Source organism: Xylocopa sonorina, chromosome 7 (assembly GCF_050948175.1).
Source record: "Xylocopa sonorina isolate GNS202 chromosome 7, iyXylSono1_principal, whole genome shotgun sequence".
NCBI lineage: Eukaryota > Metazoa > Arthropoda > Insecta > Hymenoptera > Apidae > Xylocopa > Xylocopa sonorina.
This window is the reverse complement of record NC_135199.1, coordinates 10555909-10568921: the sequence shown is the minus strand read 5'-3', so window position 1 is coordinate 10568921 and position 13013 is coordinate 10555909. Positions and strand designations below refer to the sequence as shown.

The 13013-nt window shown below is 38.1% G+C and overlaps 3 protein-coding genes and 1 long non-coding RNA gene across 4 annotated transcripts in view; 2 read left to right on the top strand and 2 right to left on the bottom strand.

The window, feature by feature from the left end:
• Positions 1 to 703: 703 nt before the first annotated feature.
• Top3beta (DNA topoisomerase 3-beta) lies at positions 704 to 4592 on the bottom strand. Its single transcript, XM_076897867.1, has 14 exons — positions 4469 to 4592; positions 4179 to 4321; positions 3905 to 4099; positions 3648 to 3815; positions 3438 to 3566; positions 3239 to 3357; positions 2950 to 3150; positions 2672 to 2876; positions 2424 to 2606; positions 2145 to 2354; positions 1848 to 2065; positions 1551 to 1775; positions 1119 to 1380; positions 704 to 979 (listed from the first exon to the last, which is right to left on the bottom strand). The coding sequence occupies exons 1-14, from the start codon at positions 4557 to 4559 to the stop codon at positions 773 to 775; spliced, it is 2556 nt and encodes an 851-aa protein (XP_076753982.1). The 5' UTR covers positions 4560 to 4592; the 3' UTR covers positions 704 to 772.
• A 774-nt stretch (positions 4593 to 5366) lies between these two features.
• LOC143425667 (upstream stimulatory factor 1) lies at positions 5367 to 6914 on the top strand. The gene is made up of 4 exons (XM_076898663.1): positions 5367 to 5527; positions 5695 to 6073; positions 6292 to 6444; positions 6532 to 6914. Exons 1-4 carry the CDS (start codon positions 5490 to 5492, stop codon positions 6736 to 6738), a joined length of 777 nt encoding a protein of 258 aa, XP_076754778.1. The 5' UTR covers positions 5367 to 5489; the 3' UTR covers positions 6739 to 6914.
• A 2981-nt stretch (positions 6915 to 9895) lies between these two features.
• Rhogef3 (Rho guanine nucleotide exchange factor 3) overlaps positions 9896 to 13013 on the bottom strand; it is a 117832-nt gene continuing 114714 nt past the window's right edge. The window contains exons 16-21 of the mRNA XM_076898667.1: positions 11850 to 12166; positions 11380 to 11751; positions 10944 to 11306; positions 10644 to 10857; positions 10318 to 10560; positions 9896 to 10206 (exon numbers count right to left, since the gene is read on the bottom strand). Coding sequence (XP_076754782.1) covers positions 10067 to 10206; positions 10318 to 10560; positions 10644 to 10857; positions 10944 to 11306; positions 11380 to 11751; positions 11850 to 12166 — 1649 coding nt within the window. The 3' untranslated portion in view covers positions 9896 to 10066. The remainder of the gene's footprint in view (positions 10207 to 10317; positions 10561 to 10643; positions 10858 to 10943; positions 11307 to 11379; positions 11752 to 11849; positions 12167 to 13013) is intronic.
• LOC143425673 (uncharacterized) lies at positions 10482 to 13011 on the top strand. Its single transcript, XR_013102062.1, has 2 exons — positions 10482 to 10609; positions 12691 to 13011. It is a non-coding gene; the product is annotated as an uncharacterized LOC143425673 (long non-coding RNA).

Sequence of the window (13013 nt, the reverse complement as noted above, 5' to 3'; positions counted from 1 at the left end):
AGACTTCGCGGCAATCGGCACCTGCGATCTGCCGTATATAGAGATCCGATTGATTTTCTGGTTTTTTATCGTCTTTTTCCTTTCGTTGCTTTCGTATTGGAACGATCGGATGATTTTTTTTTTTCTTGACTCGAGTGGAAATGTAACGAGAATTTGCGTTGCGTTTGATTTTTTTTTCAGGAGGGTAGCTATAGATTTGAATGAAGGATTTTGTTGTTGGTTGTACGGTAAATAATTTTCAGTGGAATGTTTGAAGATGTACGTTGTAAGTGGGATGAAATTTGAAATGTATCTCTTGGTGAGTCGTATGTAGAAAGGGTGGTAATTGAAAGATGAGATATAATACGTTAATACCAACGTGATGATGATAGATACGTATGTACTTATATAGATATAATATTAACTTAATAACTGACTTGTAAATACCTCAAAGTATGCAAAGGTAGGTAGCATTTATCGGTAATTCTAATTAATCTAGCCCCATGGATAGTAATTTGAAATAAGTTGGCCGGACTTAAAGTGCATCAAATATATACACAAAAAGTAAGAATACGTAAGCTTACTTTATTACACAATTTCTCTATTCATCGAAAACTACAATTACCCACGCGTACACGCACACACACACGCAGAAATTATAAAAAAGACGCTGTTAAAGAAGAGAATAATTTAATGTACGTACGATCTATTGAGGTAATGAATATTTATTTTCGCAGTGATGAATATGTCAGAATGTGAATGGAGAAGGAATGATTATTTCTATGTAAATCATTTATACAAAATATGCGGCCAATTGTGCCATCTTATCTTTCGGTGGTCGGGGTTTACCCCGACTACGACCTTTGGCGTGACCACGGCCACGAGTTGTAACCGGTTTCGAAGCAACTGCACGATGCTTCTCGACGAGAGCCATGAAGGCTGGCGTGCAAAAAACGCAACCTGTCATCTCTGTAGCTTCATTGGGCAGCTTGCTTTTCTCCTACAATTCGACGAAGAAAAATTACATCTTTAATGCTGGAAACATTCTAACTGCATTTAAGATACGGATACACTTATAGTCCCTTGAATATAAATTGACTTTTGAGTTAGAACGTGACATTTAAGATTAATTACTATACCTGTTTATATTCTACGGTAACTAACTGCGCCCCGCACTCGCACACCTCGGTATCGACCGTTACCTTGTGAGCGTTTTCGAATAAATGAATAATAACGTCGCAACGGTTGCAACCAAGCTTCCATTTGGGTGCAGCTGAGGGATCCAGAACGAGTATACCAGCATTGCATTCTAAGCAACTCGATAAACCGTTCGAGTTCATGCCGTGTGGACAAGTCGGATGCGTGCAGGAATTGCAACCGCTCATTCCCTTTTTCATATCCCTGAAATTCATCGTTTAAATATCCATCAACTAAATTTGTATATTCGAAGCGCGAATACTTATCCAGATTCATATTTTATGTGTACAAAATGTACAAAACTTTTTAATATTCTGTGCTTTTAATACTTTTTTTTGCATACTAAGAAACGATATTCGTATGAAGGAAAATACCTAAATGGAGGATTGTTATAGCAGTAAGGGCAAAATGTGTAGCTTTTACCCCGTGCTCCAGTGGACCACGAGAGCAACTCAAAGTCGTCCAACGGACACTTCAGTTCTTTGTAAATTCGAATGTTACCGTTTTGTGGGAGATTATATGTTTCGTTACAGTGTGCGCAGTGCATTCTAGATGGTTTCGTTTGTATATATTTCATGTAACGGCGACACTTTCCGCATCTAAATAGAAACAAAATTATTAATATAAGAACGGATCGAAATCCGATTTATTATATTTATATATTCGTGCACCTGGAATGTGCTTTTCCTGACGCAGAAAGAGGCGAAAAGGAAACTTCAAACAATTGATCCATCGCTTCGATACTTTTTACAAAGTAGTGAAATTTTTGTTTAAAAATTTCAACCGTATGTTGCAACACAGCATGGAAATCTGCTCGGCCTTGAGCTATTAAATTTAATTGTTCTTCCACTGCTGATCTCATTGTAGGTAAAACTAGCTCAGGATCTATCTGATATTAGTCAGGGATCAACGCGGGATATAATTAATTATTCGTTTTGTTAGAAAAAACAGAAAGAAGGGATATGTACCTTTTGATATCCGTGGACTAAGACAATTCCTAAAGATGTAGGGACTAATTTTCTACCAGCTGCCACGTTAACGTAATTTCGCATACATATATTATTTATATGTACTGGAATAGAGGCGTCGGTTCCAATACCGTGCTTCTCCATAAGAGATATTAATTCAGACTCTGTCAAATAATCCGGTGGTTGTGTGTAACATTCGACCAACTTTATCTATTAAAAGAACGAAAGGAAATTATTCACTTCAAAAAATTTATGTTTTTCACTTTACACGCTTACAACCTCTTGTATGTTAACTTTTTCGCCCGGCACAAATCTAGGTAAAGTGTCGTTGCTTCCAAGCGCTTGCCATGTAAGTATACCGGTGTATCCGGGATCTATTAAACTGTGGCCATTCGCTGTAAATGTTTCCATTCCTATTTCGAATTTCACCGTGGTACTTAGATATTTACAATCATGAGCCAACTGCAGAAGATAAAAATCAGATTATACGTTACATTTATTAATTACAATTGAGTGGTAAAATTTACCGTCGCAATAAAATGTCGAGTTATGTAGTCGTACAGTCTCCATGTGTCCCCGTCAAGTTCATTTCGTGTAGCATGTTTCATTGGAGTAATCGGAGGATGATCCCCAACGTTTACTCCTTTCTTGGGTCTGTTAATACCAGTTGCCAATATTTTACGAACTTGATCTCCCAAATCAGGATTGTTCTGCTGTTGCTTCAACGCTGCACTGTACATAAACGGTTGTTTGTATTCATTTGATAAATACGGACAAGTTTTCGAAGACTTTGCTCTCAACTTACAGTAAATCAAAATTTTCTGGATATAATGTTGTTTCAGTTCGGGGATAACTTATGTATCCCTGAGTGTAAAGACGTTCAGCAATTTGCATAGCATGATGGGGACCCATTCCTAAGCCGGAGCTTGCTACTCTCATCAACTCTACTGTATTCAAGGCTATGGGTCGAGATTTTGTTTTTTCTGTACTTTCCACGCTAATAACTCTGCATTTAACAAGAGATGTATCATTATTTTATATACTTGCGCATACTTTCCTTCTATACATAATACATAAATGAATATGAAACTTACGTTGCTTGCTCATACTCCTTAACACGACTCAGGAACATATTTGCTATTTCTTTATCGAAAGATCGTACGCGACTCCAACTCAAGACAACGTCTTGACCATCGGATGATTTAACTGTGACCTTTAATACATCCAAGTTTATCATCATTCCGATTCAAGTAGAAGAGTAATATTTTGATGTAAAAGCACAATAGATTATACCTGAAGCACCCAATAAGGATCTGGTTTAAATGTTTGAATTTCATCGTGCCTTTGCACGCAAAATCCTAATGTTGGCGTTTGGCACGGACCATACGAAATTAGAGATACATCCAGATCTCCATATTTTCCCTATCGAAAAGAAACGAAAAATACAGAAACGATGTGAAACGAAGTTAATAGTATTAATGACAATTGTTCTACCAGCTTCACCTGAAAAAACTTTGTCTGAAACCTTGTGAATGCGCAACCAATTCGTAAATCTAACTCCTGCCGAGCATCAACGCTCTTTGCCTCATTTTCATTTGGTTTAATCAAGTTTGCCAATGCAGATTTTATATCCTTTTCTGTGATCGCAGAAAATCTTGCTCTCCATATGTCCTGCAATAAATGTAACATTCATAGTCATTTATAACAAAAATGGAACAGAAGCTACCATTACTGCTAAAATCAAAGTTAAGGACACCTACATCTGGATTTAATCTCCTGCTGGTTCCTTGCTGTACCGCATAAATGACTTCAAAGCAAATATTCTCACCCTCCTTATCGCAATCCAACCACAATACTAGATAATCGCAGTGAGCTCCTTCCTTGGCCAGAAAATAAGGGATTTTCAACCTGGGCACGGCTTCCTTCTTCTCGGTTGGGCACGAAAATAACTCTGCCTTAAACATGACAAAAAAACAGCTATTAACAATATAAAAAATCAATGAAATTTCACAGAATCAGAAGTTCATCACTTACAGGATCAACTTTGTCCCAGTTATTGTACTTTCCAATAAAATCCAGTGTCATAACGTGGCCAAAAACAGAGGTCATCTTGAAGTTAACGGTCTCCGATCTGAACTGACCTGTCCATTCATGCACCGAACAGGAACCATTTAAACCTAAAATACACTTCTGTTACAAACTGTATCACGAAACGTGAATGTATTTCTGAGTTATTATATTGTTAATTCAGCTTTCCCTTTTATGATTCAAAACGTAGGTCAGGAAATAATACATTCATTGGACATAAAAGGAACATAACCTACCTTTTCTAGAAGTGCATCGACCGTTACTCAAAATATTGGCCAACGAAGCTGCCAGAGACGGCTTCTCAGCCACCATCAAAGCTGTTTTCATTTTTCTCAAATCTCTTATTTACATATGTATCCTCTTTATCAATTGCATTTTAATGTACGCTAGTTTAAAGGCGCACAGTGATTTACTTGGTATACAACTGTGTGCGAAATATTTTTAATCATCGATATATTGGTATTTTCTTGCCAGTGGCGCCATCTCTGTGAAAAGTGCTCAAACTGGTCGCACAGCGTTATCGACAGCGAAGTAAACTACTGAAAACTACTAGCGCCATCTCTCGGAGAAATCCTGAAACTAGGTCGGTAATCAGTTTCAGTATCCTCCGTAGAGATGGCGCTAGTAGTTCTCGAGTAGTTTACTTCGCTGTCGATAATGCTGAGCGACCAGTTTGAGCACTTTTCGCAGAGATGGCGCCAGGGGTTCTTGAGTAAGGTCGGTATCATCTGTCTCACTCTCTCTCATAGCATTGTTCTCTTTCTTACCTGTAAGATAGCCCCAGAACGTGGTGTTGCCGCGTGCCATCACAACCATCGACGACTGTGGACGTAGATGGTTATGGAAGTGATGTCACGCAGCGCATGTAACATCACAGTGCTTTTACTGGGACAAAGTTGTGTTTGCGGGGTGTTTTCATTTGAATTCCAGACATTAAAAAATGCATTAGATGAATGGTCTATGCTATACTCTATCGGTGGTTGAACATGAGATTGCTCGAAAGCAAGCAAACTGAATGTAAATAAGTTACACGATCTGTATTTCAGTTTGTAAAGCACGTTCGTTACATCAACGTTGTAACAATTGTTTCGAAAATGTATTGAGATGTTTGATATATTTTAAGCTATATCGTGTATTTTTATGTCTCTGTGGTTCAGTAGCACGTTTTCTATAGAAAATACAGCGAGGCGCAAGTGCAATATAGTTCACTCTTGCGCGAGGAGTTTTCAATGAACAAAATTTATTTTCTAAATTGAAATGGAAGTTTTAAATAATTTTGATCCCATCGACGAGAGGTATAGTACTTGAAATTCGATGTATGAGGTTATCTTGTAGAACGCATAACTTTAATTATATTATTTAAAAACAAACTCTCGTCCGTGTGCATGCATATGTGTGTGTGTGTGTGTGTGTGTTATTCAGTATTTTCGCATATTTTTTGCAAATATTTAATATTTTATAGCGTGGATGAGAATACACTTAGCAATGACAATGTTGGCGTAGTTCTAGAAGAAGCTGAAATAATAGATTGTGATACAGAAATAGAAACGGTCGCAGAAGAAGACAATGTACAGTATCAATTATGCGAAGTGAACAGAAATGACAATGCAGTAGCGTATCGTGTGGTACAAGTTGGTGATAATCACACGAATAATACAGAATTATCAATAGCTGCACCTATAAATAACACTGTTCAAGTTTTAACGTCACCAATAAATGGCCCGTTTTATGTACTTAGCAATGGCAGCGATGTGATTGCCACAGAGTCTGCGAGAACAGTTACGCCGCGTGTTAAACTTCAGATAGAGAATCCTCAGAATATTCTTACTAATATTAAAAAAGTAATTTGTTTTTCCATGTTTATTACTATGATAAAATGTATCAGTGTATGATGTTTAAAGCCTTGATAAGGAAAGATCCCAACATCTGTAACCTTATTGATTTGTTTGTCAAGTGTTTAAGTGTGAACATGAGAAATATATACCAGGCTTTTAACTAACTACACTGATACTTATTGTTATAACAGAAATTATTAGGCAATGTGAATTTTGATATATAGAGGGATGAAAGAAGAAGGGTAACGCACAATGAAGTTGAAAGACGCAGAAGGGACAAAATTAATAATTGGATTTCAAAGTTAGGAAAACTTTTACCGGAATGTGAGCAAAGTACTTCCAGTGAGGGAGATGTAAAGACCAATTTTGAATTACAAGTAATGCAATTACATTTACATTACCTGCTGATTCGCTCGATTTTAATATTTGTGCTATAAATACTTATGGAAAGTTTTTACTTACAGAGTAAGGGAGGAATTTTAGCACGGGCATGTCAATATATTACAGAATTACGGGATGTACAAGAAAATTTGTCACAAAGCTTAGATGAGAATGCTCAATTAATAGAGGAGGCTAAAACCTTAAGGCAAGTAGTAAATCAGTTAAGAAAAGAGAACTCTGAATTGAAAGCTCAGCTCTCAAAAAATGCAACTTATATACTTGGTACTTAATTGTCAAGATTGTACATAATAGATAGTAATAGATAATATAATTTTCGATTGGATATCTTCCCCGCGAGTACAGTTTTATTTATAGTATATTGTCTAATTGTACTTGTAAAAAGTGATGTGTAGGAAACACACGCGTTTCAGTGCAATAAAATAATTATAATATAGTAATTATAAAATGTTTATTTACATATATTTAACTGAGTATATATTTATATTTTGAAAACAATTGTAAACATATTATGTAATTTCAACTGTACATATCATAAACAATAATTATTTATAACGTGAACAATCGAGCAAAGGGGGTAAAATTTATTATTAAATCATTAAATTAGATATACAAATATACAAAACATTGTGCTATTCAATTAATAATTAATCTTTATCCAAAAGTTATATGTCGTTCAAGTTTAATGTCTCTTATTGCCTAGAACATGTTGAAGTTTCCGCTAACGAAGTGTTCTACAGTATTTACACTTATAAAATACGATACCTAATTATTTACACGAAACAAAGCGATACATTATTGTATCTGTTGTTTATTTTTAAATTTTTCAAAGTGCAACGTGCGCATGCATATCAACGATGTACAGTCGCGTAACACACCAATCATCAACATGCACGCGCAATTATTAATATTAAATACAAGGGAAAATATATGCGTTTACATGTACAATATATATGCAACAGCCTAAGCTGTTATTACCGTAACGCCTAGTAATATTATTGCTTTAAAGCACATCATTTTGACGTTTTGTGCAGTATTTGTTTCAATATTTTCAGAGTAATAGTACAAATTTTCTGATGCATAACTATAGAAAGAATCAGTATCGAACTGTTGCATATAGTCTACTAAATTATGTAATTTCATCAAGATATGTAGAGTATGGTCGATGCGAACAACTAATTATCTCGATCCTTGAACTCCATTTTCTTTTCTTTTTTTCATTAAAGCAACTTGCGAATATTTGTAATATAACTCTGATAATTTACAGAAGTTTTATTCCTTTGCTGATGTTAATGGTATTCGATGAATGAATGTTCTGGGTTGTGCATTATGCGGTATTATCGTTTCAGCATTTAGTGTTTACGCGGGTTGCCTGTTTCTTCTTACTATTTTAGTCGCATTCGCCATTACGGTTGCTCTTAGATAGCAATGCTTAGAAAGAATTTGCATCCGAACAAATAAATTTGTCCTATAAAAATAACTCTTGAATGAGTTAGGTTCAGCAACAAATATATCGCCTCTAGTCTACACATCAATGGTTAATGATCTCTGTACAGTTGAGTAGGAATTTTGCTCTTTCACTTCGTCATCATATTGTCCTCGTCATATAGTAAATACAATGCCAGAAAATGAACAAAAATATACATCTGTGTATCATTTATGTTTCACAAATATTTGCTTCTATCTCTTTTTTTTTTACGAAATTACGCACGGTCAAATATAAGGATTAGCAAATTACATTTTTGTAAACGTATACTTCGAAGATTATGTATGTGGTAAGACAGTGAAAAACGATAGAAACCAACAAAGGCATATTTAGTAAACATATTGGCAGTGTTAAAAACTTTCACAATCGATTAGTTTTTTCAAATTGAATCTATTAACTTTTTTCGTACAAAACACAGAGGTTTCTGTTTGCTGACTGGCTTTCGTCACGATATTCTCATAACATCGTTCTGTACAAGAGTAGAAAAACTTGAAAGATATCTCAGATGAATTCTTTTTTTTTCTTCACCTATAGAAACTGCTACAGCAGCAGTAGAAAAGAGAGGCTTGATATGCGAGTATTTACACGTTCATTGTTACCTGTACCATTAATACTGTCGCTCCATAACCGACGTAAGAAATATATTCTCCATCCGACCAAAAATTGAAAACCCCCGTACAAACTAAGATCATGAGTATTATGATTTACTGTTTCGAATGAAGTGACGATAATTTTAGGCAGTAGAAGGATGTACCATGAAACACTTTGAGATTTCTTTTTTTTTTCTTTTTTTTTACGAATATGTAATGTGATACGCTTCGTTTCACTGAGAGAGAAGTTTTATGGGAATGATATTTGCTGCCATTGCTGCTGCATTTTATTCCATTGTGCGTTCTAGAAGAGACTATCTAAACGACTATCGAACCAGGAATATATTTAAAAGATCTTTCTCTCTGAAATTATAAATATATCTATCCTCAGAGCAAAATCCAGTTACGCTTCAACTATACTTTTCTCTCAGTGCTACCTCCGTACCGATACGCTTATTGTTCTCTGGGAAACAAGCATTTTTCAGTCAGTCTTTATTACCATAAAAAACGCGTGGCCATTACTAATCCATTAATTGCTTACAACATACAAGCGGTTGCATTTCAATAACGCTAAAATTTTATCACTGTTCATTTATGCGAGTCCGTGTTAAGAGTGACTAGTACTTTCTCCTTAGTACCTCAAAAAAGCTCCCTATCGGCTTTATACATATATTTATATACGTGTAATAATAAGTGCGTTCTCATTTATCTAGTTTATGCAAGTTTTTTTTTCCCCCCTCGATTATACACTTTCTAACGTGACCCGTCTTGATACTTGTTTCTTTGCCTTTAATAGTTCTAACTCTTCGTACTGTACTTGTTCTCATTTTGCAATATTATCCGTTTTACCTATACTGTTCGCAATAAACGTTGCTTGTACGCATACTCTCCTTTACATGTGTTTATAATTACGGTTTAACTAATAGTATGTGTTGCGATTATACTCTGAACAAACAACGTTTATCATTTACTAGAAAGAACTAAGCAATAATACCTTGTCACCCCGTGATTGCAGTGGTCTGCGTGATTGTAAGACGACAGAGCATAGAATCTACAAGAATCTTTCTTCGAGGCAGTGAAATAAATATCGTCGACGATGCAGTGTTTACATCTCTTTTATCGAACTGTACGTGTTTCAACTAAACGAGCTCACTAAAATCGGACCGATGAAAATTGTAGCGTATCGCCGCCCTGTTAACAGGGCGAGCCGGTTTTTCTTGAAACGACAACGATCATAAAAAAATAAAACTTAAACGTTAGATAAATAAAATACCTTCGTTCCATACATACAACAAGCGCTTATTATCGTTTGCTCTCCGTGCCAATTGAAACGAATACCGATCTGCGTTCGAACATTATTCGGTATCGCAGCGGCGAACAATATTCGAATGAATCGATCGGAATTCTTTAATCAAGTCTTTTTTGAAATGTTGAGTAACGCGACGATTATGGTTGCGAAGCAACGACTAAGCGCTTCTCGTCAAACTTTCACAAGTCAATGTATGGCACGAAGGTAGGCCTGTCTCAGGACGGCTGAAGTCGTGTACTCTTTTTGCTGCTACCGAAAGTGAACCAAGTGCCAACTTTACGTCCTAACGAGTTTGTCGTGGCTTGTCCGATCATTGTTGTCATTTCGTAAGCCGATTCTCTTTTGTATGTTTTGTCTGTAATAATTATTTAATTCGGGCACTATTAGTTATCTTTTCACTTTGAAATGTACATTTCAAGTTGGTAGTTCCAGCGTTAAAGATTTATACAATAATTATTTTACGTACTGCGAGGTTTGATTGGCGGCCTGTTCTGCTGTCTCGTCGCTGCAAGCCTGGCTAGTTGCCTGGCCGCAGCTGGGAACTCTAATCCGTCGTTTCTGTCCTGAGCAACCAGTCTACGTTCCTCCGCCATGGCTGCCAACCACCGACGCTTCTCCTCGGCCGTACGGCAGCAGAATAACAACCACTTATCCCGTACACAGCTGTACACTTTTAAACCGTGTCTCACCGTGACACCCAGCTGGTGATCTGCGAACGAAACAATCACGATTCAGGATCCATGTCATCCTGCAAACATGTGCCATCGATGGCACGATATTTCCATTAACTACCTTTTCCATCAGGAACATCGATCACCTCGCTGGTGTCGAGATAAATTCTTCCCTTGTATACGTAGGTATTTCGCTTTAGAATGTCTTTTTTGCAATAGACTAGCTGGTGATCGAACAGAAAGAGAGTAATGTTGTTCGTCCACATTCCAGTGGTAACTCTCACGGCCTCACCTTGGTATATTAATTGGGAAGAAACTTCTATAAGATCTTCACCCTGCGACACATCGATCAGGAATATTAGAACGTTATTAGGGAAAGAGATTAGACTCGAAATTTGATCGTATCGATGCTAATTCATACCTCCCAGCCTTCAACCCTTAATTGCCACGCGGCTAACTTCTCAAGGCTCTCCATTCGCCTTTTTCTTTCGTTAATCAGGACGGCGACACCCCGCATCGCCTCGAGCGCTTCTTGGATCTTATGATAATCCGGATGATCGGATTTTGTGTATTTCAACAGCTCCGCCAATTGAAGTGGATACTTGCATATCCGTTGCACAGGCGTCAGCAAATATCCGTCCAAAGGGATTTCTATCAGCCCTCTCATTAACCTACAGGCTTCGAAGAATTTACTGTAACGATTGTGCTGATACAATTCTTGCAACGTGGCAGTAGCCATTGGATGACTATTGCAGTACTCCGAGTACATACGGAATCCTGCCCTCTGAAACAATTTCAAGCGACCGTGAAATTAAAAAGAGTACAGTATACAAGCCGAGTGATTAAATTTTTCTTACATGATTCAGGAAACATTCGCCAACGCAGCTCTTGTGCGGTGCATTCCAGTCGATCGTAGCTTCCAGATCCTTCAAGAACTCGGACTGAAAGTCCAACAGCTCCTCGAGGTTGATGAAAATCGTTTCTATTTGCTCCTCCGTGAACATGTCTGTACGCCGTCGACATTCAGCTATGTAACCCTCCGCGACGTCCCTCAATATTTTAACGAAATCTCGTTCTGTTTGTACCAGCTCGCGAACCACGCTCGTCCTGACCTGCTCGTTGGACAATAGCGAAACGCTGGTGCGCCTTCTTAGTTGCGAATTGGACGTGCCTCCAGAGGCCATCGCCGCCAAACAATCCTCGACAGTGTCTTCTTGGCTTACGCGTAACTGGCAATAGAAAATTGAGCAAGTTCATTTCTCGATCATCAATCATTCTCCTATTGTGATTATTATTGTGATATTCTCGAGTAAAATCGATGGCATACCCTAACAAATGCAGCCGGGAACCAGCCATGCTCTTCTCTACAACTACCCCACCACCAGTCCTTGTCCAGGTTGTCCAAAACATCGATCACATCGCCAGCACGGAAAGCTAGCTCCTCTGGTTCCATCGCCACGTGGTCCCAAACAGCTTCAGCCAGGATCACGACCTCCTCGTCCATCGTCTGCTCGAAGGACTTCTTCCTGTCCGTCAAGGAGGCGATGGAGGATTCCGAGTCGGACATCATCTCGTCGTCGGACGTACCACCTCTTCCGTCCTGTTCGTCTTCGGACAGGACATTCCCACCGGGCAACCTCGCGCCTGATTTCAAACGAAACAACACTCGTCTTTATCATCGAAACAAACGAGGAGCTCGGGCGATCCGAAGATCTTTTATGGTTCGTATCCTGGTTTGCGGTTTGCTTTCAGTTGCTCCTCGAACATTGGAAAATCGTCTAGATTCGCAGCGCGAGAAAAGAATCGTTTGTCGAAAAATCACCCTGCAGTCGTCCATCGTAGGCTTGCTGGCGTTGGCAGCGAAAGATTAAAAAATCGTTTATCACGTTTCGTGTACGGCTAATTAGTTGTCCCGTAGAGCTTCACGAAACACGATCTGTGCAAGTCTCTCCCAATTCTCGTGCATATCTCTGGTATCAGCGAGAAGAAAAATTTCGCTCGCTACGATCGTCGAGTTTCGTAAAGCTCCCTATGGGCTTGGTTGCTTTCTACTGCACCTTGCAAACAAAAGCGTATTCACAGGAAGCAATCCTTACAGAACGAATATATCAACACGTTTAATACAGGAGTGTTCCGCATTCCTTACTGTTATAGAACTCTTCTTACAGGTGCGCTCTGTTACAACGGTGAATGCTTTGAGATTTTTACAAAGGGTGCATGCTAACTTAGAGCAATGCCGGAAGTGGTGGTCTAGAGAGTGAAACTGTATACCACTGGGGTACAGAAAGTGTGCACTAATCTTCGTCAACGGGTTCACTACCAGTGTGCTTTCGTACCAAGCAAACAAGCTACGTGCCCGTAATAAAATGCGAGCAAATTAATCGAACGTATCGATATCAAAAGGATATCGTTGAAGATGAATCAAGTGAAGCGCGTCGTCGTGATGGAGATCGTAGACGACCAGTGCGTGGTTATCGCAAGTCGGAGTTGA